The sequence below is a fragment of the Fulmarus glacialis genome, unplaced genomic scaffold (assembly GCF_000690835.1).
Source record: "Fulmarus glacialis isolate BGI_N327 unplaced genomic scaffold, ASM69083v1 scaffold9690, whole genome shotgun sequence".
NCBI classification, from domain to species: Eukaryota; Metazoa; Chordata; class Aves; order Procellariiformes; family Procellariidae; genus Fulmarus; species Fulmarus glacialis.
In genome coordinates, this window is record NW_009188312.1 from 10,935 (window position 1) to 35,333 (window position 24,399).

Below are 24,399 nucleotides of genomic sequence, written 5' to 3' on the forward strand. Positions count from 1 at the left end.
GCAATACGCGCTGCAACGCTGTTACCATGACAATTTTTCTCTGTTTGCCAGTGTGTTTTGGCTAGAGAGCCAGCTGTTGACCAGCTGTGCTCCAAGTTGCTGAGCAATAAATCCCAAACCAAATTCATGACCAGATTTCTGCTCCAAGTCTCAATCTTGTGACTTGCCGCGTAGGCTGCTTTGCGACTCCACCTGACTTCATCAAGTCACTCTGCAAAAACACCGTTCTGTCACTGAAACAAGTGGCTCCTAAGTTAAGTTTCTGAAAATATACATTGCATACTCATTCCTACAAGTAAGCATAGAAGATGCTACTGCTGAGATTGACAACGCAGAAAGTATTTGTAAAAGGCTCTGGGGAAACAAGTGAAGATGGGAACGGTTTCTTTGCAATACAAGAGAAAAAGCTTTTAGAAGTACAGTATATGAAGAAAAAGGCATTTAACTAAGCAGGATGAGACAAACTTTGTGAAATGTCAATGGTTTCTTATAGATGAGGAGATTTCCCTGACAGATCGTCAGTGCCCAGAGATCCACAAAGTATTGGCCTGGCTTTCAGCTTCATGTTGAACATACTAATGTTGTTAATTCTTCCAAGATGATACAGTCATTCGACTTTTTTTCCTTCTTGTAGCAACATGTGAAATTGGTCCCTGTGCATAGAGAATGAATTTCACTGTGGGGTTCACTCACAAATTATGTTCCCTTTGAAATTTTCATAGCCTTCTACACAGAGGTACATGTTGTGCACCGAGCAGAAAGTGCATCAGAGGTGCGTGGGGAGTCCCCAGGTGCTCACAAAGACCCCGGTGATTCGGCTGCCCCAGGACCGCTGGGGTGATGCAACCCTGTTGTCACCAGGACTGCAAGCCATTAGCGTCCGAGGGCTGGTGGGTAAAGCCACGGTATGTGAACTAATGGTCCCAAACCATTATCTACCGAGTTGAAATCCTTATCACAAAAGCACTATGGTTGCGATTTGCATCTCTCCAATGTGTGGGTTCCGTAACTTTTCCATCTGTCATTACCAGTAATCTCTCTTTGTAATCTTCCTAGTACCTCTGTGTCACCTATATCCCCACTATAGGTGTTGTGTTTTCTAATGCTCCACTTAGCACATTCAGAAGTCTTCCACACTCACACTATTGTTTGATTATGTCTTTTAGGGTTAAGATCTGATCAGTGTATGTACACCCTCTTCTGAAGCTAAACTGACTTTCCTTAAGCCTACTATTCAGCTGTGCCTGCTTTCTTGTTCACAGGCACTCAAGCAAATGTATTCTCAAACACAGCAAACAGGCTAATGCCTCTTGAGTTTTATATTCCTTCCTGCCACCTCCTTTTCTTTTTCTTCAGCTTGCTGGTATTCAACCAGGGACAAGTCCTTCCGCAGCTGTGAAAAGCACTGGGGATACCTGACGCTGTCCCATGGGTGACACCTTTGTTGTCAGCACAGCCAGGAGGGTGCGATGCTTTGGGACGGCCATCCGTGTGTTACAGCGAGGGCTGCATCCGAGGAGCAGTGACATCCGTGGGGCCACTGCACTCTCTTCGATGGCTTTTGGTCTTGATCCTTGCAGCTGTGCTTGGCACCCCTGTTGATCAATCTTTTACATTTCCCAGCGTAGATTACCAATGCTCTTTTCAACAGGTTTCCACTCTCACTTCTAGCTTCTCACCTAAAGTCCTGAGTTTTCCTGCCTCCCTCTTCAATAAGATAAACGTTTGAGAGATGAGCCGTTCTGACACGTTTCCGACTCTGTTCGTGTGGAGCCGTGTGAGTTTGGGACCTACCACATCTGTCACTCACGTTCCAAAGCACAGCTTCAGCGATATGTCTCTGAAAGGATCTATTTAGAAATATTGACGAATCAAAAGTACACTTGGAGCCTGGTATTAGGTCCTAATTTAACTCATACTCAGCCTTTATTCAGGCTAATCACAAAATTGATCTCTCTCTTCACACTAAACCCTTCATGTCGAGGGGACTTTGTCCTTGATTAGAGTTTATCTGATGAAATACTGATAAAGGTGTACCATGATACAGGCAGGCAAAATATTGCATTTAAAAGAAGATGAGCATTCAGACTTAGCTGTTGTAATCAAATGGAAATAGCAAGCCTTAGGTTCCTCCTTTGGGCAGCTTGGTGGTAGCTTTCTGAGAACACTCTCCATCGCTGGCAAAAGACTCTCAAAACTTACAGGTGTAGTGGCCACTCTCCAGAAAGAGGCTGAAATTAAGCTAGGTCTTCTTGAAACAAATGTCCAGTTACTTCTTGCCAAATATACCAGCGTTACTGGTACTACAAGAAAAAGATAACAAGGAAAACAAATATCGTTTTATTAATTCTCTCACATTTCTGTATTGTTCAAATGCTGCAAACGTCATTGTGTGAGGCATCACACAAATGTGCAGTGTAAGACACTGATCTGAACAGCTCATGAGCTTGGTTAGTGCTGACGTAAAATAGGCATATTGCACTTATAGTATAACGTAGTACTACTTGTGCTAAAAGTAAAACCCATTATAAATAAAAAACCCCCAAAAGTTGTTTACACCAATCAAAAAACAGTCACAATAGTATTCGTGCCTTGGCCCTTTAGTGACCAAATCTGTATTTTGGGAAAAAAAAAGATAAAAAATTATTTCCCTAATAACTGATTGATACCATGTTTAGTAAAAATATCTCAGGATCTTGAGGAAGATCTGTGACGTTTTATTTCTGCAGAAATCGGTGTAATGATTAGGGCTTCCAGCTCAGGTTCCAGGGAGACATCTTTCTTCCATTGCATTTTTCTCTGTTCCTTCTGTGCCAACTCTTATAAAACAAGATACCACAGGATTTAATTCTAAAAATCTAATATTACTGCCTTGTGGTGAACTGAATACTACAGATTCCTTCTTGATAATACTGTCTCATGGGATTCCTGTGCGGTAACAGAATCTCCTGGGATTCCTGCCTGGTAACCATATCTCGCTGGACTTTGGTAGTATTTCTCCCATTGGATAACCCCAGCCCCACCAAATAAGCAGTCATAAACCTTGTGCTCTCATTATTTTACATGACATTTTACTAAAGCCAGATCCTGCACTGTTTAAATCAGTGGGGTGGGTTTTTTCCACTGATTTTCACTACATTAGAATCAGGGCTCCAAGATAAAAGAATATTATGGAATATTTTATTTGTTTGACAAGAATAACATTAAGAAATACTTTTAAAGTAGCAATAATAGAAATATTTCATGGCTGGTTTATCTACACACTGTTATTCAACTCCTGCAGGACTTGCACTTAGTCTTTAACCGTACATGGACTAGAAAGCTTTTTGTTGTTCTGAAAGGGAGATACTGTAACAGTTTTTCCTCTTCATGACAGTGAGAGAAATCACAGCTAAATATTTTCCAAAGGAATAAACTGAACGGTTCTTGCAACTACAGATCAGCAATAAACCAACAGCCATAAATCAGCTATTATTCTGCTTGATTTTAATATACCCCAAAGGCTCACTAAAATACCGGGACCCCGCTGCAGCAGATACTGCACCCTTAAATCACGAAGGAGGCAACTCAGCCTTTCTCTTCTTAGCCAGTCTCTCTACCCAGTTGTTCATAGCAAATTGTCAGGGGATAATATTATTCCAAAAAGCTCCATGAACACACAGAATTTTGTTCTTACAGTCCTACCCAGTATCTCCAGACACTTTTCCAGCTTTTCCCAGGATGTGGGGTCACCCTGGGAAGCAGCAGTTAATCCACTTGCAGGCTAACTCTGGCACGAGAGGCTGGCCCTCGCGGTTCCACGTTTCACAGGGTTCAGACCTGTTTCATCAACCTGTAAAGCCGAAAGTGATGCAGGAGAGGTCTGCTCTGGTTTGCCCTGTGAGATTTCCAGGCTCAAAAGTTTTATCTTGAGCTTTCCTTTGGATTATTTAGTGTTTCTAATGTCCCTTTTTTTGAGAAGATGATGGGATCTTGATGGTTGGGGGGTCACCTCGATGGAGGGATCGCTGCTGAGCTGAGAGCCAGCCTTGCGATTTCACAGTGTTGTCATATTGCCATGATACACCTCTTGGAGAACCCAGCCCTAACAACATAGGTCAAATAAAATGGTGATGTGCCCTGCGAAGAATTATTCAGTAAGCTTTGTGTAACTAAGCTCTAGAAGTACCAGCAGACATCAGGGCAGGTCTTGACTACTGTCTTCCTGGCACAGGGTGGCTTTTGCAGAGCTCTGACCAGCTGAAGCTCTGGCTCAGTAAGAGAAGGAGAGTTGGAAACCCAAACACTACTAGGGCTTGAACCACAATGAAGCACCTGAAGAATATAAATGTTAGAGATGAAAGAAGGTAAGCAGGCAACACCTTCTATTAAAGCACTGTATCTCTTGCCATGTGTTCAGACAGACAAAAAAAATGGACACATGCCATTTTTCCTTTTCACAGCTGTCCTTCGGTCCAAATATAACACTCACAACTCCAGATCTTATGGCTGTTCTGAGCCCTTTTTTGAATCCAGACCCTGCTTCAACACCAACATTTCTTTGGTCTTGATCAAGTCATTAAATCTCATAGCTCTTGGAGATGTAAATATCTGATAACAATCCTACTTCATATTATTTTTGAGAGGATCAATAAAGTTTCTGAAGGTTAAAAAAAAATGACTGACACACTTGATACCAGATCTGCCAAGACAACATTATCCCTAAACCCTTGAATTTCCATGGTGTTTAGCTGCCTGAAGTATCATTGAAATAGGCAGATAAGCAAGCGAAAGGCATTCAGGAGCATCAGCGGCTTTGGTCCTGGCTAGCACTTTGGTACCCTCTGCCATGACGAGAAGGGCTGTATGTTCTGGCTATTACTATAGGGGGGTGATAAACAGAAATGGTGTTAGATTAGGGTCTGCATCTCTGCGCTGTTACCTTTTAGCGTACAACTTACTGCATGGACAACGAATTGAGAAAACCGTGTCGGAGACTTGTGGAAATATCCGCAGGCAGCCTGGACAACGAAAACAGGAAAAACAAAACACTTCTTACCAAGGGGCTTTTGACAGCCTCTTAAGGGGGCATTCATGCCTTTCTTGTGAGTCACCACCCCAAAAATACTGTAAGTGCTGTTCGTTCAGCACAAGCTGGAAACAATCTAGGGAACTCTCATCTTCAGGTCAGTGGGGGCTGGCAGCACGGTCGCTCTCTCCCTGGAAACGAGGGGCGAGACGAGAAAGAGCACGGCTTCGAAATTGCTCTCGTGCATGCTGTGGCTGGGGACTGGCACTGCAGAAAGGGAAGGGTTTATTTGCTGCCCAGAAGCAGAGCTGTGGATCCCCTTTGCAGCTCTCGTGAGAACTGGAATGATTTTTTTGTTGTTGTTGTTATTGAGGGATGATTATGGCTAGGGAAGGTTTACGTAAAACTGGAACAAAAAGAAAAGGTGCAGAGCTTGGGGGAGTTGCATGAAAATTCCTGGCATCCCGCACTGCTTAGTCTTCTGCTTGGAAGGGTCAGAGAGCAACTTTGGTGTATATCCCATTTATAGCCCACAGGACCTTCTAGGGCCTGAAGCCCTCTTGCTATAAAAATAGGGGAGAATCCATGAAAGCAGCAGCATCTCATATAGCACAAATCTTTTCTTACAAGATAGGCAAGAAGCTAAATGCCTTAATTAGAAGTTCACCAAGTTATTTTTTGTATCTTGCAGCTAACGACACAGAACATGGACTCCTGATTGAATACCAAGGCAGTAAATCAATGGAGGGTCTTTGCTACCGTTCATGAAATGCTCCAGCTGTGCTCCTAAGGATTATAATGTCAACAGAACTCTTGATTTGAATCACAGCCTTGCCTTCACTCAGGGGCCATATATTAGTCTTGAAAAGCAGACAGAGTTTCATCCCTCAAAGGAGAGAAAGAAAAAAAAAAGTATCACTGAGCTGAAAATAAAATGGTGATGTAGGGCAGGAACACTGCAACACAGCCAAAGGAGACACATGCAAATTTCAGCAAAAACCTCTAGAAATTTGAAAGTTAAGATATTTCTCCATGTTTGTTTAGTATAAATTTCATAAGTCAAATTTAATTTTTCCTAATACATTTAAACAGTGCTTAGTCACCTGATTAAGTGCTTAGCTGGTGTGACCCCTCATAGCTTCACCAAAGCCAGCAGAGCAATGCCAACCAACTTCAGCCAAGGATCTGGTCCTTACTCAGAGTATGATATATCATCAGGAATCCCAGGAAGCAAGACATGGATCATTTTAGACACAGGTAACTTTGTCTGGAGGACAAATATGTTTCTGAATATCACTTGTGGTTATGCTTCTGCTTTAGAGCATGAACAAATCAATGAAGACTAGACTGTATTCCATCGAGCTGGATCCTTGAAAGCTGTGTAAAAGGTGTAGTTTCGCCTTAGCAAAACACTTGAAGTTTCCCAGGAATCTTTTGACACTTGGCAGGTGTTCTCTTGCCATGATTATAATAAATCTTAACAACCCACGTGCAACCAAGCAAAAAAAGCTGAAGACTCTCCTAATGATGACCTTGAAGTTGTTGACGAGGTCAGAGTGGCGGTGTCATACCGCAGTTTGCACATGTTCTTACTTTTTTATTTCTATAGGAATCAGCTGCTGCCAAAGTACACATGATACAAACTAGAATCTTGATTATCCAAAGCTCAGTCATAGTCTGTTTCCTATAATACAGTTCTATCCCTGGTATTTATTGCTTACATTGAAAAGTATCTCAGTTATTCAAAACCTGGGTTACTCAAATTCAGTAATTGGACCCATTAAATAAATTTGCAATTAATTCAGCTGGCCCAAAACTATTTCCCCTCTCATAACTGTACTGAAGCTATGCAAAAGTTTGCACAAAGCTATTCGAAAAGTGAAAGACCTAGCTTTACTTTGAATATTTTTGTTGAAAGCAAAAGAAGGAAGAGATCTCACAGAGCCCTAATATTCCTAGAACTTTGGGCAGGTTTATATCATTGCAGGAGCAAGAAAATTGGCCATCCTTCCTCTCAAAAATGTAGAATTAATTGAAAATGCTACTTTTCGCTGGCACCAAGGTTGAACAGTAGCTCAAATACGATGGGATTGGAGAGTTGAGCCAAGTTCCTGAAACGTAATACTAGTTTCTACTGCACTGGCTCTTGCAAAGTCACAATACCCACTGAGGATGACAGCAGCCTGTTTCCTGGCTTGGCATTTTGTTTATTTTGCTTCCCCACCATCACACATGAAGCCTGTGCAGAGCTGCACCAGCCCCTGCTCCCTCTACCATCTGCAGGACCGCACCCGGGGCTCGTGCCCACGGCTGCCATGATGGGTGAGCCATCAGCATCGGACTCCTCAACAGCCTTCGTGCACATGTCTCATTTCGTTTCCTCGCCTAACATGAACTTCTCTTCTCATGGGGTCTCCAAGTACAAATATACATGTGCCGCCAAAGTTGAATACGCAGTTTTACAACTGTTAGATGTGTTACTGGTTTGCCATCACAAATAGTCTAGCCAAATAGAAAGTATGAGTTTGTTTCAGAAATAAGTGAACTTGAAGTATCACGTCTGCAAGTAAATGATGTCATTGGTGTGAAAATATGCGTTTTAGTTGTCTCAGATAAAGTGTTTTATTCCTGGAAGTGTGTGCAGAATAAAAACCCACAGGCTTTCACCTGGCAGGGTTCTCCAGGGCAGTTTTCTAAACTGATTCTGTTTCTTCTTCCCCCGTCCCTCCTTCTTTTCCCTCTATCAATCTCATGGAGGGAGCAGCACCACAATAGCAACTCAAGGTGTAAAAGTGTTTTTCTTATCTCTCTTTGATTACACTTGAATCAGTCCATTTTACCTTTCTGATTCTGCTTTATCAAGGTTCGTGGAAAAGAAGCACAAAGTGTCCTTCAGTCTCTCCACAGCTTTTTGACCAAATGTTTCATTATTTTCTAAAAAAAGAAGTGCTCTTCCTCTATTTAGCCATACATGTTTTTTAAATGAGCCATAACCTAGATTTGCTACAAAACTTACCAAGAAAGCAAACTCTTGCCTACCTTTCTAATTCACCTCCAAAATTGGAACCTTGTTCCAACATTCAAACACCAGAATAGTCCACACATAGACTCTATAAGTTGTATTATTTTATAAGGGTTTGTTTGTTTTCTAAGAATCTTATTGTTCCATAAATTTAGAGTTTTTCATCTCACTACAGATGCCATGGGAATTGATACAAAAATGTAGCAGTCCAGATAAGATTTTTTTTTAAATTTAAGTTTTCTGTGGAGAAGAAGTTGGATGAAGTGTTTGGCTTATGCTATGAGACAGTACCATTGCAAAAAAGCATAATTTTTTTAACATTAAGTCAGAAAAGCTTTCTTATTTTTTGTTCTTGGTAGAGAAGCCAACATTTGTTATAACTTAAAACAAAACACACTATTAAGTTTACATTAAAGTAATCTTACCTTGCATTGATCTACGGGGCAGGAGTCCATCCTCATCCTTTAGAAGAAGGTATTAAAAGAAACCTAGATTAGGTTCCTTCCTCTTAGGAGGTATTTAACCTGCTATTAAACCTGATCAAATTCCAGTTCCTTATTGTCCTGCCCCAAAATATCTCTGCATAGTCACAAACCCAACTAGCTACAAAATGAAACCTAGGCCCTGAGTTCAAGCACCATTACCCCTCTTTCCAGCAGCTGAAGCCTTATATTTGCCTGCCGATCAGGTTTCAGAAGCAATTGAGTTATGGGGTTCACTGCAGCCCCTTGGGGAGACACTACAAGCAGAGGTAGCCACATCTTTTACGGGGATTAAGAAGGAAGCAGTTGATTCTGGCCAGAGGATGGTCAGCAGCTACCTTCCTTAGGCACACATGTAGGGAATTAATGAACTTGTGCCCTCCACAGGCTCTGAGAGGTGTGTTGGAGCAGCTGGGGCTTTCTTCTGGCTCAGGGGGGTCTTTCTAAAGGGTGGTGGGGTTTCTTTGAGACCATTCTGGGATTGGATCACTAGACTGCTTGTGTTCTTTCAGGCTTTCTAGGAGGAGGCTGTTTGTTCTTTATCTATACAGATATTTTATCTATGTAGAGCAGAGGAGAGAAAAAGTAAAGGAGGGATTGTCTTCTCTGAAAATGTATTCGGAAGTAAAAACATGGGCCTACAGGGAGGGAAGTTGCAGGGGAGAAGGCTTTGGTACAAGTTTTTACTAAACCTGGGAAAATGCTTAGAGAAGTAGACCACGGAAAGGGATGATATACAACAAGAGAGCGAATTTGGTCTGTGCAATACAGATATAAGAGGAAACTTAACATTGCATTGAGCTCTCTAAGAAAAAGCAAACAATATGTAGGATCACCTTGCTCCATTTAGATTAGGAAATTTAGGGTGTTTAAAAAAAAAAAGAAAAGAAGGAAAAACTGAGTTCTGAAGAGCTTTGTTTTACCATCGTGGTCCCCCTTTGGGAAGATCTTAGAGCATCTCAATTTCCTGTAGCTATTTTCAAATGCATTTGCAGTAAAGCACTGGAAATGCAAAGTGCTCTTATTCAGAACTGGTGAAAGAGTGGGTTAATCTGATCCAGAGGGTTTTCTTTCCACATGCACTACTGAATATGGCTAACAGATCCTCGGAGCAGACAGACTATGGGACACAAATAAACCCAGTTTCTGCTGCTGTAGTTTTAGACCCATGTTGCCATGAAAAAATGTCTAAGGATTTAAGAATAATTTTCAGTTGGTTTCATGGTCTGAGCAACACATGCCTGTGAGACTCCAATGTCTGCAGTGTAAACCAAACATGTACGATCATACTACAACTATGCTGTGCCGAGTAATGTATGTCACCTATCTTCTAGTGCCACTGTCTCAGAGATTGCCAGCAGACTTCTTTCAGACTAGTTCATTTCTGGCTGCATAAAGTAACATTTGTGTGACTTTTCTTAGTAGGAACATAAAAGGAAGGTGGAGTCTTCATCTTCTGTCAATTTTTTGGGGGGAGCCATATTTGATGAAGTATCTAAAGACATTGAATTCTGGTCATAATTTATGAATGAGCCCATGTCTCCCTCCAAAATCCATGCAAGGAATAATTTCAAAAGACAAAAATTTATTTAAGCCAAATTATTATCTTTTGTGGCTGGTCATCGCAGGTCATCACATACAATGTTTTATTGGACAGTATAATCAGACTTACATGAAGTACTTCCAGAAAAGGTTTTTTCCAAATGAAAAAGATATTCCATTCAAAAACATTTTAGTGTGAGATCTTGTGATGTTTTAACACTATCAGACCTAGTTTTCTTTGCTCCAGGACAAAAATTTGCAAAATCAAGCAGCCAGTGTCAGAGATATTTCCAAGTCAGTAGAACTGCACATCCCACCGGGGCTGGATCCTTCAGGAGCTCTGCAGCCAGCCCTGCTGCCCTGTGCTTCTTTCTTACTTTTGGATTAGCATCAGGATGTCTCTAAATTCTCCTCACCAACAAATCACTGTTCTTCAAATCCAGACATTTCAGACTGCAATAAAGATACTACAGTGTTTCCCATTACTACGGGTAAGCATAGCATTTTCTTTAATATGTAAAGTGAAGACCGTGAGCTTGTTTTTGTGGTCAGAAAGGGGATGTACCTTGGATTTCAGAAAGGCTTCTCTTCTGCTATGCAATGGTGGCATCTAAACTATTGCAGAACTAAAACGGGACAGAGTTCTCTTTAACCGTCTAAATTTGGAGGTGGCCCGAGAATGCTAACAAAGGAGGACAGTTACCATCAACTGTTTTTTAATTATAGATCTGCTTGTTCACCTTCCCAAATCCTTCAAACTTTCCAAAAGGAAACAGGAGACAGTTGAACTTGAGCGCCGCTGCAAACTTCAAAGGCACTATTTAAGATAGCTTAAAGAAAAAAAAAAAAAACAATCAGTTCAATACATTTTCTCCCTATGCAAAACATTTTACCACTTAAAATCCAAGAAGGAAGAACACAAATCTTTAATAGAAGAGGAAGCAGATACGTGAACTAAAGAAAATGCTACCTTATCCAAGCTATTCAGTTTTGTTATATACTTTAGTTCTCGCAGGGGTACAAGTTTCCCAAATTTCCCCAGGGATTTATACATATTCTTGTTCTCTTTCTCCTTCTGCTTTGCCAATTCATGCCGCTGAAATAAACCTTTCCAAGACCATGGTTATGGGCAGTGCTCTCATCTGAGGAACAGTACATCCAAAAAGCAAGGCACCTTTCGCTTACAAATAAATAACTATTTTATTCAAATGTGCCCCAGACCTGTTTACTGCACACATTTACTAAAGGTTCAAAATACTCCAAAATCTTGTTTAAGCTTTCACAATGTTGTAACGTCAGGTGGAAAATTATTCAAGTCCACTGAGAGTAATAGAATAAGTCCCACCACCTGTGGTGGGAACCAGACTGTGTTGAGTCAAACCGACCAATTACAGCTTGAAAAGGTGAACTTCACGGTACGAATTGGTTCAAATCACTCCAGCAGAGTGAATTCTTTGGCATACATTCTGCCCAACAGCTTCCCTGAAGATAGTAACAAGAATGAAATTTGGCCTCAAATTGGAGAAAAATATGTCAAATTCATTTAAAAATTTTTACACCTAGTTACTTAGATGTCTGCTTTTATTAATGTAATATTTTCAGGTCTCTTTTTTATATTTTAGAAGCTGGTCACTTCTTTTTGCTGGTCACTTTAATGGCCACAAAACGTGTAAAGAAACATTTACAGCTGCAAATGGGTCAGTTTGTCTCTCAGGGTGTGTCCACGACACCATTTCCCATTAGAGGTGCCTTCTTAGCCTATACACCAGCAAGTGAAGAATGTGAAAAACAACCGCAAAGGAGGGAACCTCTCTCAGATTGCTCATCTCCACACTTCCAGCTAAGCTTTTCTGTGGACAGACCAAGGAACTATTTGGAAAAATAGCTATAGCAACAGCTAGGAATCCATGATCAGTTTTTAAAATGCCATTACCAGAACAACAACAACAAAAAATTCTTCAGTCCCCGAAGGCTTGTACAGCTGTGATGACATGCCAAGGAGACCAGAAGCAACCAAGGGGTGATTGAAGACATCTCACGTCCACTTGTTAAGCTCTAGAAGATTCAGTAAGATCTGTCAGGATCTGTTCATCAGCAGACAGTCTTTGCAGTCGCCTGTTTTTAACATGTTAGCATCCCTCCTCTGTGCCTTACCTCCCCACAGAGAAAATGGAGACTGGCGAGACTGTCAGCGACCGCAGCCGTATTCCATCTTGTGACATGGGGGGGGGCATGAATGCTTGCATCCTAGAGTCAGGAAAACAAAGTGAAATATGGAGATGGACCCCATTTCACCCCAGACCACCACATCGGCATGCAGAGCTGGGGCAAAGCCCAGGCTCTGTGCTGTCCTGTGCTTGGGCCACTGCGCCAAAGCTTGAAGCCCAAACTCCAACATCAGCCTCTTTCCTGTGAAGTCTGAAGGGCTTGTTGTTAGCTCATTTGTAAATCGTATCAGATATAGCTTACAATATGCAAATGCTAAATGGCTGATATCACAACGAATATTCTAACAAGATGGATTTGAATTAGTGGGAGTTAATGCGTTTCATCCCACCATATGTTGTTTCACTTGTTTGTTTCTTTGTTGGTGTATTTTCCTGGTAAAAGATACTTCTTTTGTGATACTTCTGAATGGTATATTTATTACCAATAAAAATAGTTTGCATTCCAAAAGGAGAAAAAGAAGAGCTGTCAGTAAGGTCCGTCTGTGCACAGATTATTGTTTTGATAAGATAGATCACAGCAGTTCCTATCAAGATCTTTTTGGCAGAGTGGCGTGCTGATCTCCTTGCAAACGTTTAGTTCTTAGAAAACAATTCTGCACATAAACTATGCATAAATAGTTGTCCTAATTGAATGCCTCTTTTTACAAGACCTTCAGCACATTATTGGTAATTAAAATTGAAACATTTCAATTCCAGCAGTATAAAAATATATAGAATCTTGTTTGCTTTGGGCTCAAAACTGTAATTGTATTTGCTGTATGTATATGACATTCAGTAATTTCATGATGACTAGACTTAGAAAGGTTTGGTTAATTTGTTTTAACATGTTTTCAGAGACGTACATTGTAAACCGCTCTCTTTTAATACTCTCCCTCAGTTTTTGAGGCCAGAAGAAGGATTTCTCATTTTTAATGCAATTGATTATATATTTTTCTAAGGAAAATTCCGTATAACTATGCAATACATATAAATACAAAGAATGTTATGCTTTATATCAAATACAAATAAGCACTAAGATTGAAAGTTTTCATTGTCATCATTAACAGCTTTACTTTCTGAGGTTATTGTTTAGGTCTGAGAGGGAGATTCTGGACGTCAGTGCACAGTGGTGGCAGGGTGCTCAGGAGAAAGGTTTTCCCTGTAACTCAAAGAGGCTTTTCAATGGCATTATTTTGTGAATATCTTATATTGCCCTGCCTGGCTACAACTTTAAACATATTTACTTGTTTTCTCCTCTGAGCTCATATTTACTGATGAGGCCGTGAATCAAATAGTTGATGATGAATATCAGTGTATTATAACAGCTTTGCTGTCTAGATTTTTTTCAGCCTGAACTGTTCTGGATGGGAATAAACCTTCTGAAAGCTGGGGGAGTAACCACATCCTCAATTCAGACAATTATAAGAAACAGTTAAGCCTTGTCGACTGAATAGTTGAACTAATACCAGCCCCATTCCAAAACCAGGTCCATGCAACCACCCAAAGCAAAGGCACGTGTGGTCAAAAGGATTTCTTTGCCTATTGTTTTGCAGAGGGTTGTACATCTGTGAAGAAAAGCAGAGAAGAAAGAGGAAACATCAGGAAGTAAAGCAGGAAATCCAAGAGCTCACAAAAGGACTCGAAACAGAGAGAGTTTGGGGCTAGGTACTGCCATTAAAAAGTATGAACAAAAAATCCCCTTTAGCATTATTTCATGCTTGTGGTGGCTGAGGAATACAGATTTTATACATTCTTTGTAATTAAATAAGATTACCTTGAGAAATGTCACCAGCTTCTTTTCTAAATACTGAAGGTACGAGTGTGAAGCGATTTCCAAATACAAATGTGTTGCACTGCTATTCTTGCTGAAGCAAATGGGTAATGGTAGCAGGGCTTGTAGAAATGAGTTTCAGACCTATAGCAAATGGTGAAACAAAGAGTCAGAAATATCACAAAATTACTAAAATATAATCTCAGGATGGCAGAGTAATGACCCTCAAAGAGAGAGAAAATCCATGCTGAGAAAGTGGAGAAAAACATGTGAGTAAATTGGGAAACAATTCATGCTTTGTAACTTAGTTATTCAACATGCGGTAGCTATTTATGTTTCATGCACAACTCTTGCTTTTTGTGAACAGACAACCACAAAAGTACTAACATAATCACCAAAGACCAGAATATTTCACATGAAGTTTTGAACAGCTTGGAATGTAACAGCTACGATGGGCTAAAGCAAGGATTAAAAGTCTGCTTCAGATATAAATCAAGAAGTCATGGATCAGCCTGCACGTCTTCTGTATGGAAGCAAGTGAATGAAAACTGCTTGCCAAAACCCCTTGATGCACTGTTCTCTGCCTCATGCCCATGAAAGAAAATGACATTAAAGTCCAGTTGAAGGAATGTATGAGTGACTAGGAAAGTAACACTGTATTTGTATAATTTGTGCAATTTCTACAGAACAATATTTATTTTTTAAAAAGTGAAAAACTGGAAGGAAACAGTTCTATACAGTGCTAGAAATGGCACCAACAGAACGACTATTATGGTGTGGAGGAGGTGAAGAAGAGGAAGAGAATGTACCTTGTGGAGTTCAGGAAAGAGCTGGTGCAGGACAGCAAGCTGAAAAGGTAGCTTTTGGAAGTACACACACCAGCTGCTTAATTTTTGTTTGTATCCGGCAATTGAATGACTGTACTGACTGTGCAAGTGTGTAAGGATAAGCACAGATAGTAGACCAGACTGTTAAAATGGGCTAGAGAATAACTGATCCAAAACTGAACAGTGTGCTTGGTTTCAGATGAAGTTTGTGAATGGAGAGAAATCGGGGCGGGAGGGGATAGGGAACTGGACTCTGAAATGCACAACATGAGTCTGAATATCCAAAGGTGGATAATAATCAGTCTGGATTCAGTACAACTAGTAATTGAATCACTGAATCACAGAAAGGTTGAGGTTAGACGGGACCTCTGGAGGGCATCTGCTCCAAGCCCTCTCCTCAAGCAGGGCCACCTAGAGCAGGTTGCCTGTGAATAGGCAATTAATATGTGGTGACCACGCTCTCCTGCCTCCAGGATAAGAACAGCAATAGTTCTGGTAATGTGCTCTGGTAACTGACTTGCCACCCAGGATGGAGAGGGTTAAAGTCATGGTCTCAAGATCTGGTTTCTGCCCCAAAAGGAAACAGTTACAGGGTACGAATGAATGGATCTCACACAGGGCGCATCTACACTGGCGTTTGGTTCAAATCAGAAGCATGCTTTTGAACAAGGTTTCCTGCTAGTTGGAGTTATGTCAACATTTGCTGAGCGCGTGAAGTGGATTCCTTCTTGGTGACACTCAACCCAAAGACCCTTTCAGAGCATTCCACCTGCCAAAGGGCTTTCTGTCCATAGGGCCAGACTGGAAGTTATGCAAAGCAACCCTCCCACCCACTCCCAAAATACGTGTAGTGTGGACATTGAGTACTTGACACCAGAGGTTTTGCTCTGCAGATCTGTTGCTGTGGGTCTGCACTACGTGCTAATGCAGATGTAACCACAGAATGCTGATGGTGGCCCTGAAATGGACTCTGAACCACAAAACAATTGAAAATTGACCTGGTATATAACCAAAAGGCTGCAGCAGACGAGCTCTTTACCAGATCTGGCTTCCCTGAATGACCCTTTCTATGATCTCTGTTTCGTGATGAATTTAAGGATGCCAGTGAACTTCTGGAGTATGTGAAGTTTGCAGAAACTCTACAATCCAAAATGGGTAATGTTTACATCTTCCTCAAAAAAAAAGTCTGATAATAGCCTGTGCAATGGAAAGGTATAAAGTCACTCAATAAACTTTTAAAAGAGGAGACACATCTTGACTTTACAATTCTAAGGAGAAAATAACAGTAACTCAGATCTACTGCCTCTAGTAAGGTATCCTGTAAGGTTCTGGTCCAAATAAATAAAATGGGATATAGGATGCAACTGGGATAATTATCGTGAATAGGATTTCAGCCTGTCAGTATCTGGGAACTGTGGAATTCAAGGTTCCTAAAAGAATATTAAGTAATGAATGTCTGTAATTAAAAGTATTTCAACACGAACCTTAATATTTCTTAAAAGATAAAAAAAAGACAAATCCCAAAGCCATCTCCTTTGAATTGCTGCAATGAGACTGAGCAAAGAAAAATTCTAAGAATGTCAGTAAAATTGTTTTAGGTTGATGTGAAAATCATCACTTACCTACAGTAGTTAAAATGCCATTGCGTCCCATCAGTTAATTATTTTTTCTTTTGTCTCCCCCTCCTTTTTTTCAGTGTCAGTATTTCAGACTTTGTTGGGATGAAAACTGAAACTGAAATAAGGGTATAGTTCATGTGTTAAGCTAAACTTCATTGTGATTTCCTATGGGAAGGTGGTTAAAACAATACTCCTACAACAAGCATGCAATACAGCTCAAAACAAAGGCAGGAGTAAGCAGGTATTTTGTAATTAATGATATTCCTATATCACCTATAGCAATTACCTTCTGTTGCATTATGGCAGGTAGTTTGACCATCTGTAAAAGAGAAGTAGAAGGAGAAAAGAATGAGAGGAAAATTTGATAAAAGAAGAGACAGAAAAGCAAGGGATACAGTCAGCACGAGCACTTGCCCTTGAGAAAAGCTAAGAGTGAAGACTAAATGTTTGATAGGAAATGGACTTGGAGCTGGGGTGAAGATGCCATCTTTGTGTCATGGGAAACAGGAGTTTGTCGACTTTCTTTAGACAATCAGGATTGTACCAAAAATACCTGATGCAGTCATTAGTCATCAGCTTTACAACAACAATTTTTACGGGAGACAAAGCTGAGAATGGATCTTGTTTTTCTTACAAGTTGAGGTGAAGTAGATCTGAAAGTGGCCAAAATAAACATGGCCCAGAAATTAGACATGGGGAAAAACAGCTCTCTTAATCTTCAGCTGTAGGTGATCTTTCCCTGCCAGTTGGGCTTACTGACACCTTCCTTCCCTTGCATTTTGTTCGTGAAGCTTGAGAGCCGTGAGGAATCCCTATGTCCCTCTCTTTCCTGCCCAGTCAAATTGTTCAGCCCCCACCAGTAGCCTGAAGGAAAATACAGAGCTGAGCTGGGTAGCTGGCGTAGTCAACAATGTGTCCCCAAAACACCCCTGATGCCCAGGATGCAAAACTTAATTTTCTTCACTGATACAACCAACTTTCAAAAGACACCTTGAATTCTGCAGTAGTTTGGACCTTGGGTGGTTCACAGGAGAATAAACAGAAAATCTGAATTCTTCTGTTTCTTTTTCAGTCTTTATGTTTCTTCTTTGCACAGCTTTTTCAGTGGCTCCTGACATGATACTGCCTGATTACTTCCGTGAAGATCCCATCACTATTTTCAGTTATTTCGTAAAGCAAGAAAATTTGGGAACATGGTTCATGGTTTTCTGTACCCTTTTTTAAACCTAGGTCTATTCTGTGTGCAGCACATTGCATTATTTAATGTACATCATTTAAATGTCTTTTTACATTATTTCAGTATAAATGAAAGCAGAAATCAAAGAATTTTGACTTTCTTGTTCAAACATAGTTTCCTTCTTTGTTAGAATGTTACAGAAAAGATACGAAGGTGGAAGGAATGGAGCATACTTTTTGGTATAAAGACACCTTTCTGTTTTTACCTTTATAGGCATGTAAGCAGTGCTAAACCTGTAACTACTAGGCTTAGTAAACTCATTCTATGGACTCATTTTAATTCTCTGTCTCACGGAATTCCCCCCTTAGTGATGGAAGATTTTCATTACCTAGTTTTAAATGATCATACTGTTATTCAGTAGATAGCCCACAAGAAGACCTTTGTGTCAATATGACCAGGAATGGGATTTGTCTGTTTCTATATAATGTCGTATTTAACTTACAGATCTTTTGTTAAATTCAGATTGAATATTTATTTCCGTGCAGTCTCTCTTTTTTGCAGCTGTGCTGTATCAGGACCTAATTCTAGGAAGTGAAGAGCACAAGGTCAAACCTCATTGAAATGACCATTATTTGTGTTTGTCAAGTATCTTTGTACTACTCTATCATCTCCCAGCTGTGAAGAGAAATTTTTAAAGCTTAACCCCTTGTTCTGAATTAAACTTGTGATGTGGACTCCCCTCAGCTTTGTAAAAGTTAACTTCCAGAATCAGAGTAGAAAAATTTGTAGAAACATATTTTTATGTGAATTGAACCAAAACTCAAGATCGTTAACCTCTGCCTGGATTTGGACCTTTCAGTTTAGGACTACCTTGTGAAAATAACAAACATTTGAAAAGAAAGGAAAATCAGAACATAGCAGCCACCTTGAATTAGTTAGTCACTACAGTTTTTGTATGCTCAATGTGACTGTTATTTCCCCCCACAAACAGTTAAAACATATTTAACCTACAGCTAGGACTTCCTGTAGAAAACTTAGCTAAACAAAAGTACCTGATAAAGATTTTAATCCCCAATGCTGAATTTTCCTATATTGCAAGTTCAGTCCACACCACAAACTCAGCTTTCACATCATATTTGGGTCCTATTTTAGGACCATGATGTTTACCATCAATCGGTAAACAGGTATATATTGCTAAAGCTTGGCCAATGCAAATGCCACTTTACCAACATCCCTTTATTTGAATGACAAGGTCAGGTGTCTTGGGTTTTTAAACAAATTCAAAAATACTCTAGTAGTGTGTTGGTCTGTTGAAATGTTTGAAGTAGCTTACAATTTTACTTTTCTTGGACAGTCATGGAAAAAGTATAATTGATACTGACTGATCATAAAATAAAAATAAATATATGTAAGTTAAAAAATAAACCAGTTTTCTAACTCCTGTATTCCATAAAAATAAGAATGTAGCCTTTTATAAGGGACTGCCAAAAGAGCCATGAAAGTGCCACGCTTTCTCTGTAGACACAAAATTGGTAAGTGTAAAATATTCATATGATCTGGGAGGACAGGGTCACTAAGATAATACCCTATGGCAAGTTAGAATGAAAATACTAGTAATGAAAATGATTTTTTTTTTAGAAAAGAAAATGTGATAGTCCTTGACAAAATTATTACATTCAACTAATTTACATTTGAGTGTGCCTTAGTTTATCTCACATCTTTTACCACAGATAATAATTCTACAATAGCTAAAAGTAAGTGATGTGATTTTCAGTTATATTATACAGTGTCTAAAAAATGTCTGTGTTAATGCCTGTCATACAATCACAGCTGTTAGTTTTTTTAGTAGTATTTTGAAGACTCTCAGTCACTTCCAGCCCCCATACAAGCTCCTCCCACCCCCGTCAGCGTCCTCTCCGTCTGCGCTGGTTCTTGCTCGGGGGCTTCAGGAGACTTTCTCGATATTTCATGTTTGTGTGGAAGAGTCGGACCATTTCATGGTCTTTGTTATCCAATACTCTGGGCAGAAAGAGAGACGATTTCTGTGTCCTGCGAGTTTTAAAGCCCCTTCTGGGTCGTCCTTTCCCATTGATTGAGACATACCAGAGTCTCTCTGCACTGGCTTTGCGCTTGGTGCCAGCTCTGTTAGGTACAGTCCGGTAGAGACGGGATGCATAGGTGTTATAACCCAATTCATGGATCCTCTCCACGAACTCACACTCTGCATTATAATTTTCCTGAAAAGCAAACATGACAAAGTTTAAGAAAGACTATATGGGCAATAGCTCTCTTCTACCTCAATAAGATTGGGCTAAAGTCTTAAGCAAGACTCTATTTGGTTATAGGATAAAGACAGCAACACATGTGGTGAGAAAAACTCAGACTGGTGCTACAAAAGGCAAGCAGAAGAGAAGTGCTGAGCCCGAACTGCTGTGCAACAAGGTGCTGTCAGCAGCGTGAGCATACTCCGTAGGTCAGAGACAGAAAGAGGCCAAAAAACAATTTGAAAACAAAAAATGGCACGTGAATAAGAATTAATAGCTCTGCTGATTGTTCAGCTCTAAATTTAATTTTATCTAAATATGCCTGTGAACTGGAGAGATGATTTAATTACTGCCTATCAAATTTTGACATCTATTGAAAAGGTAAAATACTACAGTTTAATGTAAAATGTGGCTCTTTAATTGGTATATTAGTAGTTAGATACACCTGCAGTCTATTACATCCAGTTTGTTACAGAGATCTGAGCAGTAGACAACACCTTTATGAAGCTTCTTTGTTTGCTTCAGCATAACAAAGTGAAAGTACACCCTGCCCACCAGTGTGTTGCTCCAAAGTGCTAGGCTGCTCCTTTATCACAAACTGTAGGGGAGAATATGCACCCATCATGGGTGCTCGCATTTTACATAATCTGTCAAAATTTGCCCCTTTCATCTGGTCCTCAACTGAAAGAAAACAGTGTGCAAAAGCTTGGCAAGAGGAACTCCTCCCTCCTCCCTGGGAGCAGTAGAAACAGTGCAAATAAAAGGACCTCCCACATTGTACATCTTTTCTTAACTACAAAATCATCCTTGCTGTACCTGTGTGATTAAGTCTTCAGTATCTACCATGTGCAAAGCACAGAGACAGAGGGGAACTGCTACCACGGTCTTTACAGAGGTTTTTTATTTAGCATTGCCTCTGTGGAGGACATAGAAAGGGCACAGGTAGCCAGGCTGGGGCCAGAAACAGGCTCCATTAACAACATGTCTTTAATGCTGGTCACTCACCAGAAATGCTGATAGGCATTTAACAAGATTTTAAAAGACTCCACATGTCTCAGCTTCACAGCTGTAAAACGGAAGTGCCCTTCCTTGCGAGGACAAGGTTTTCATATGCTGTGGTGCTGGAGCCCACGCAACTACCATATGTAGGTAGATTTGTCCTGCTGTCTGCCTCAGTTCTGGTTGTAGAGGGTTTATCATAGAGGGTAAACCTAGAGGATTATCACAATCTGCTAAGGACACAAAGGAATTCTACAGATTCAACAAACTCATTTTATTGACATGGAAAAATTGGTGATCCAAGGGATAATGGAGGTATTCCAATACCATTTCATAAAATGCTCCCTGTATAATTATCCCCAGAGAAGTCAGTCTTACTTGAAATAGGGGCCTTGCACAGGTTCCTGGCACAGTAACATCAGTAAAATCATTGGTCAGTTTTTTCTAGGCAAGCAAAGCCAGGAAGTTTTTCCTGAGCTGAGCCCTCATCGTTTGCTTCTTCTGTGAAAAAAACTGGAGTGGAATAGCTTTTCCTGCTCTGAAATACAAGTCTGAAACAGCCTCTCTCAAAGTTGAGCTGGAACAGCAAAAATTATCTTTTCTAGTTGTACAGAAACCTTTCATGGCTGATATTCCTTGGCACGTGACAGCTGAACAAACTTCAGGATGGCCTGATGTTCCTCACACTAGAAAGGGAAGTCCAGGAGAAAAGGACTCTCTGGGATATCCTACTCTAGGCTTTTCTCCACTTTAGGAGAGGAGCTTTTTGCTCAGAATTTGTTTAGTCTTATTTGGATTCATTTAATTAATCTGGAGGAAAAACATACCTATTTTGAAGAAGAAAGAGAGAAAGATGAGAAAGAACTTGAAAATCCATCCTTCCCATTAATTTATCTGGGGCAGACAGTGGCTCTGAGCTGATGGAGGAGCTCCATTGAAAAAGATGCCCATTTTAATCAGAATATTAACTGGAAGCAGAGAAGTGGCCAGCCTTAGCTCTGGCACAGCAGGGCTAATATGTCCTCATTCCACTTCAGCTGCATTTTCCTTTGCCAAAATTGTTTGTGATCTGCTTCTCTGTACCAGCAAAGAACCATCATCTTTACACGCAGGCCCTTTAATCAGTGTGCATCACATGAGACACATTACAGAAGATGAGTCGTAAACACTATGAGAACATCCTTGAAAAGGTGGAGTAAAATACATTAAACCAGGGAGGCAACTGAGTTGATTGTGTCACCTACGTTGCATTCGCATGGAAAAAGCTCACATTGTTCGGGGATATATCATGCTGTTCAAATCAACAGAATTACATATAATGACTACTTAGAGGAAGCAAATTTCACATAGCCATATTTTACCCTCTTCAAATCTGTTTCCATACCACAGGATTCCTGGAGAAACTGCACAGTATGGCTGTTACACAGTAAGAGATCACAAGATTGCTAGGGATGTAATCAAAGACAATGGAAGAAATTCAAGTAGGTAGATAATGTGTATAGTATGCACACTGACAAATACGCCTTAGTGTGTCCCTGAATGTGAAGAAGTCTAAGCTAAAGTATTTTATTCACTGCAGGGAAATATTGGCTGGACTGAAAAGGCAAGACTCCCACTAATATCAGTAGAGCCCAGATTTTACCTCCAAGATCAGGATAAAAAATGAGGTCAAAGGAGTAGAATAAGGTGTTTATCCTTTATCCTCTTGCACCTTCTCATACTTCCTTTCCTTGCTATAGCTCTGCCTTTTAGTACCTGTAAATTCTTTCACTGCCCAACCAAATGCTCTGTGCAAAGAAACTCCCATCAGTAGGCTACTTTCCTGTAACAGAGATGCTCAATTGCTTCTGGATGTTCGTTATCTAACGTGTATATCATCTGCCAGTGTCCAAGATCCACATCAAATATAAACATGGATAATTTTGAATAGAGATGGACATTCTGCACTGCAAAGGCTGGGTCCTGAGGTCTTTACCAGTGAGCCCAATTGCCCAGAACTTTGGCCATGTGAAATACCCTTGCCAAATACATTCTTCTACCTTTGGCTGTACAGGCAATAAGAAAGTAAGAACACAGCTTCTTTCTACTTTTAAGAATATACTGATTGGTAGCCTGTAACAATTCCAAATGACAGGAATCTATTATAACATTACTCTTTTCTCAATAAATGTTTATTTATAAGAAATCAGTGCTCCCCACTGGACCTGTTCTCCCCATAGGAAATGACAGGCGTATGACTGTCTTAAGTAAAACTTACTGATGCATAAAGTCTGCCCCTTTTGTTCATGGCCAGGTATCTGCCAGAGAACAAGCCCTTGATGGCAACGATTCCAACATCAACAGCAGTTATTTCAAGAATACCTAGAAACAGAAACAGTTATGAGATAAGTTGCTCCCCTTCACGTGTGATTTTTTGAGATACATTTGAATGACTGCCTACCTGCAGAGTATGATTTCACAGCTATGACTATCTCACACCAAAATCATAGTGCAATCATGAATGAAACAAGACTATTATTTGAAACAGTATAAAACAATGATGATGTGGGAATTGTTTGAGACAAGCTTGACAATAAATCCCTAGATGTCTGATTGAGATTGAACTCTTTCAAAAATGAAAAAGATCTGACACTGAACTAGAGGTTCACTTAATCCTATATGTATATAAAAAAGTTTAAATCCTCTTTAATGCTTAGGAACACAAGAGCTCTTGACTTACTGAAATCAGTCACAAAGCTGTCCATTTCAGGACAAAGCCCTTGCTGAGGTCTCCAGAGGGTAAAACAGAGTGAGTCGGCTGCATTTTAGAGCCATGTCTATAATCATGAAAGGAACTTGTCATTTAGGAGGTCAATGTAGCCCTCCAGACAAAGACAATATGACTGTCTGAGCCAAATTAAAAGGGAGGAGATTTTCAGGCCGTCAAAGATGGGGTCTCAAACACAAGAAGAGTGTCACAGGTGAGGCTGGCACAATACCTGCCAAAATGTTTATGTCCAGCCAAAGGTGCCATGATGCTGATGGCAGCACAAATGGCTCAGGAGATGTTGTGTTGTATGTGCAGGGCTCTCTAACTGGCTCGTGCAAACTCCGCTTTCAGTTCTCCAGCTGTGGTCTGATGGCTTGGTACTTTCTATGAGCGTTTGGAGGCGAGAGGTGACCCTTGCACCCAAACCCATTCCTGCCTTTTGGCAATAATAAAGCAGAGCCAGGGGCCTGTCCCCTTTGCAGAGCTAGATTGCTGGCCTGACCGTGTCTGGGAGAGTTGGGGTGGTTTTGGTACAGCTGTTTTGAATCAGGCACCGGTTCGCTGCTGAAGGATGCCTCCTCCAGGCTTTGATAGCCAGGGGGTTTTCCTCTAGGAAATAGTGGTTTTCCTTTATGGACTTCAGACAGATCCCTGAGGTCTCCCTATCTCTGTGTGCCATCACCAGCCGGGATTTACGCTTCCTGGGGTGGCGGGGCCGGGGCGGAGGCCGGG

The 24,399-nt window shown here is 40.5% G+C and overlaps 1 protein-coding gene across 1 annotated transcript; it reads right to left on the minus strand.

The window, feature by feature from the left end:
* Positions 1-19,559: 19,559 nt before the first annotated feature.
* Positions 19,560-24,276, minus strand: FGF3 (fibroblast growth factor 3; the record flags this gene model as incomplete). Its single annotated transcript, XM_009578151.1, has 3 exons — positions 19,560-19,892; positions 23,176-23,279; positions 24,233-24,276. Coding segments are annotated over 3 exons (481 nt in total), but the record flags the coding sequence as incomplete, so codon positions are not given.
* Positions 24,277-24,399: the final 123 nt, after the last annotated feature.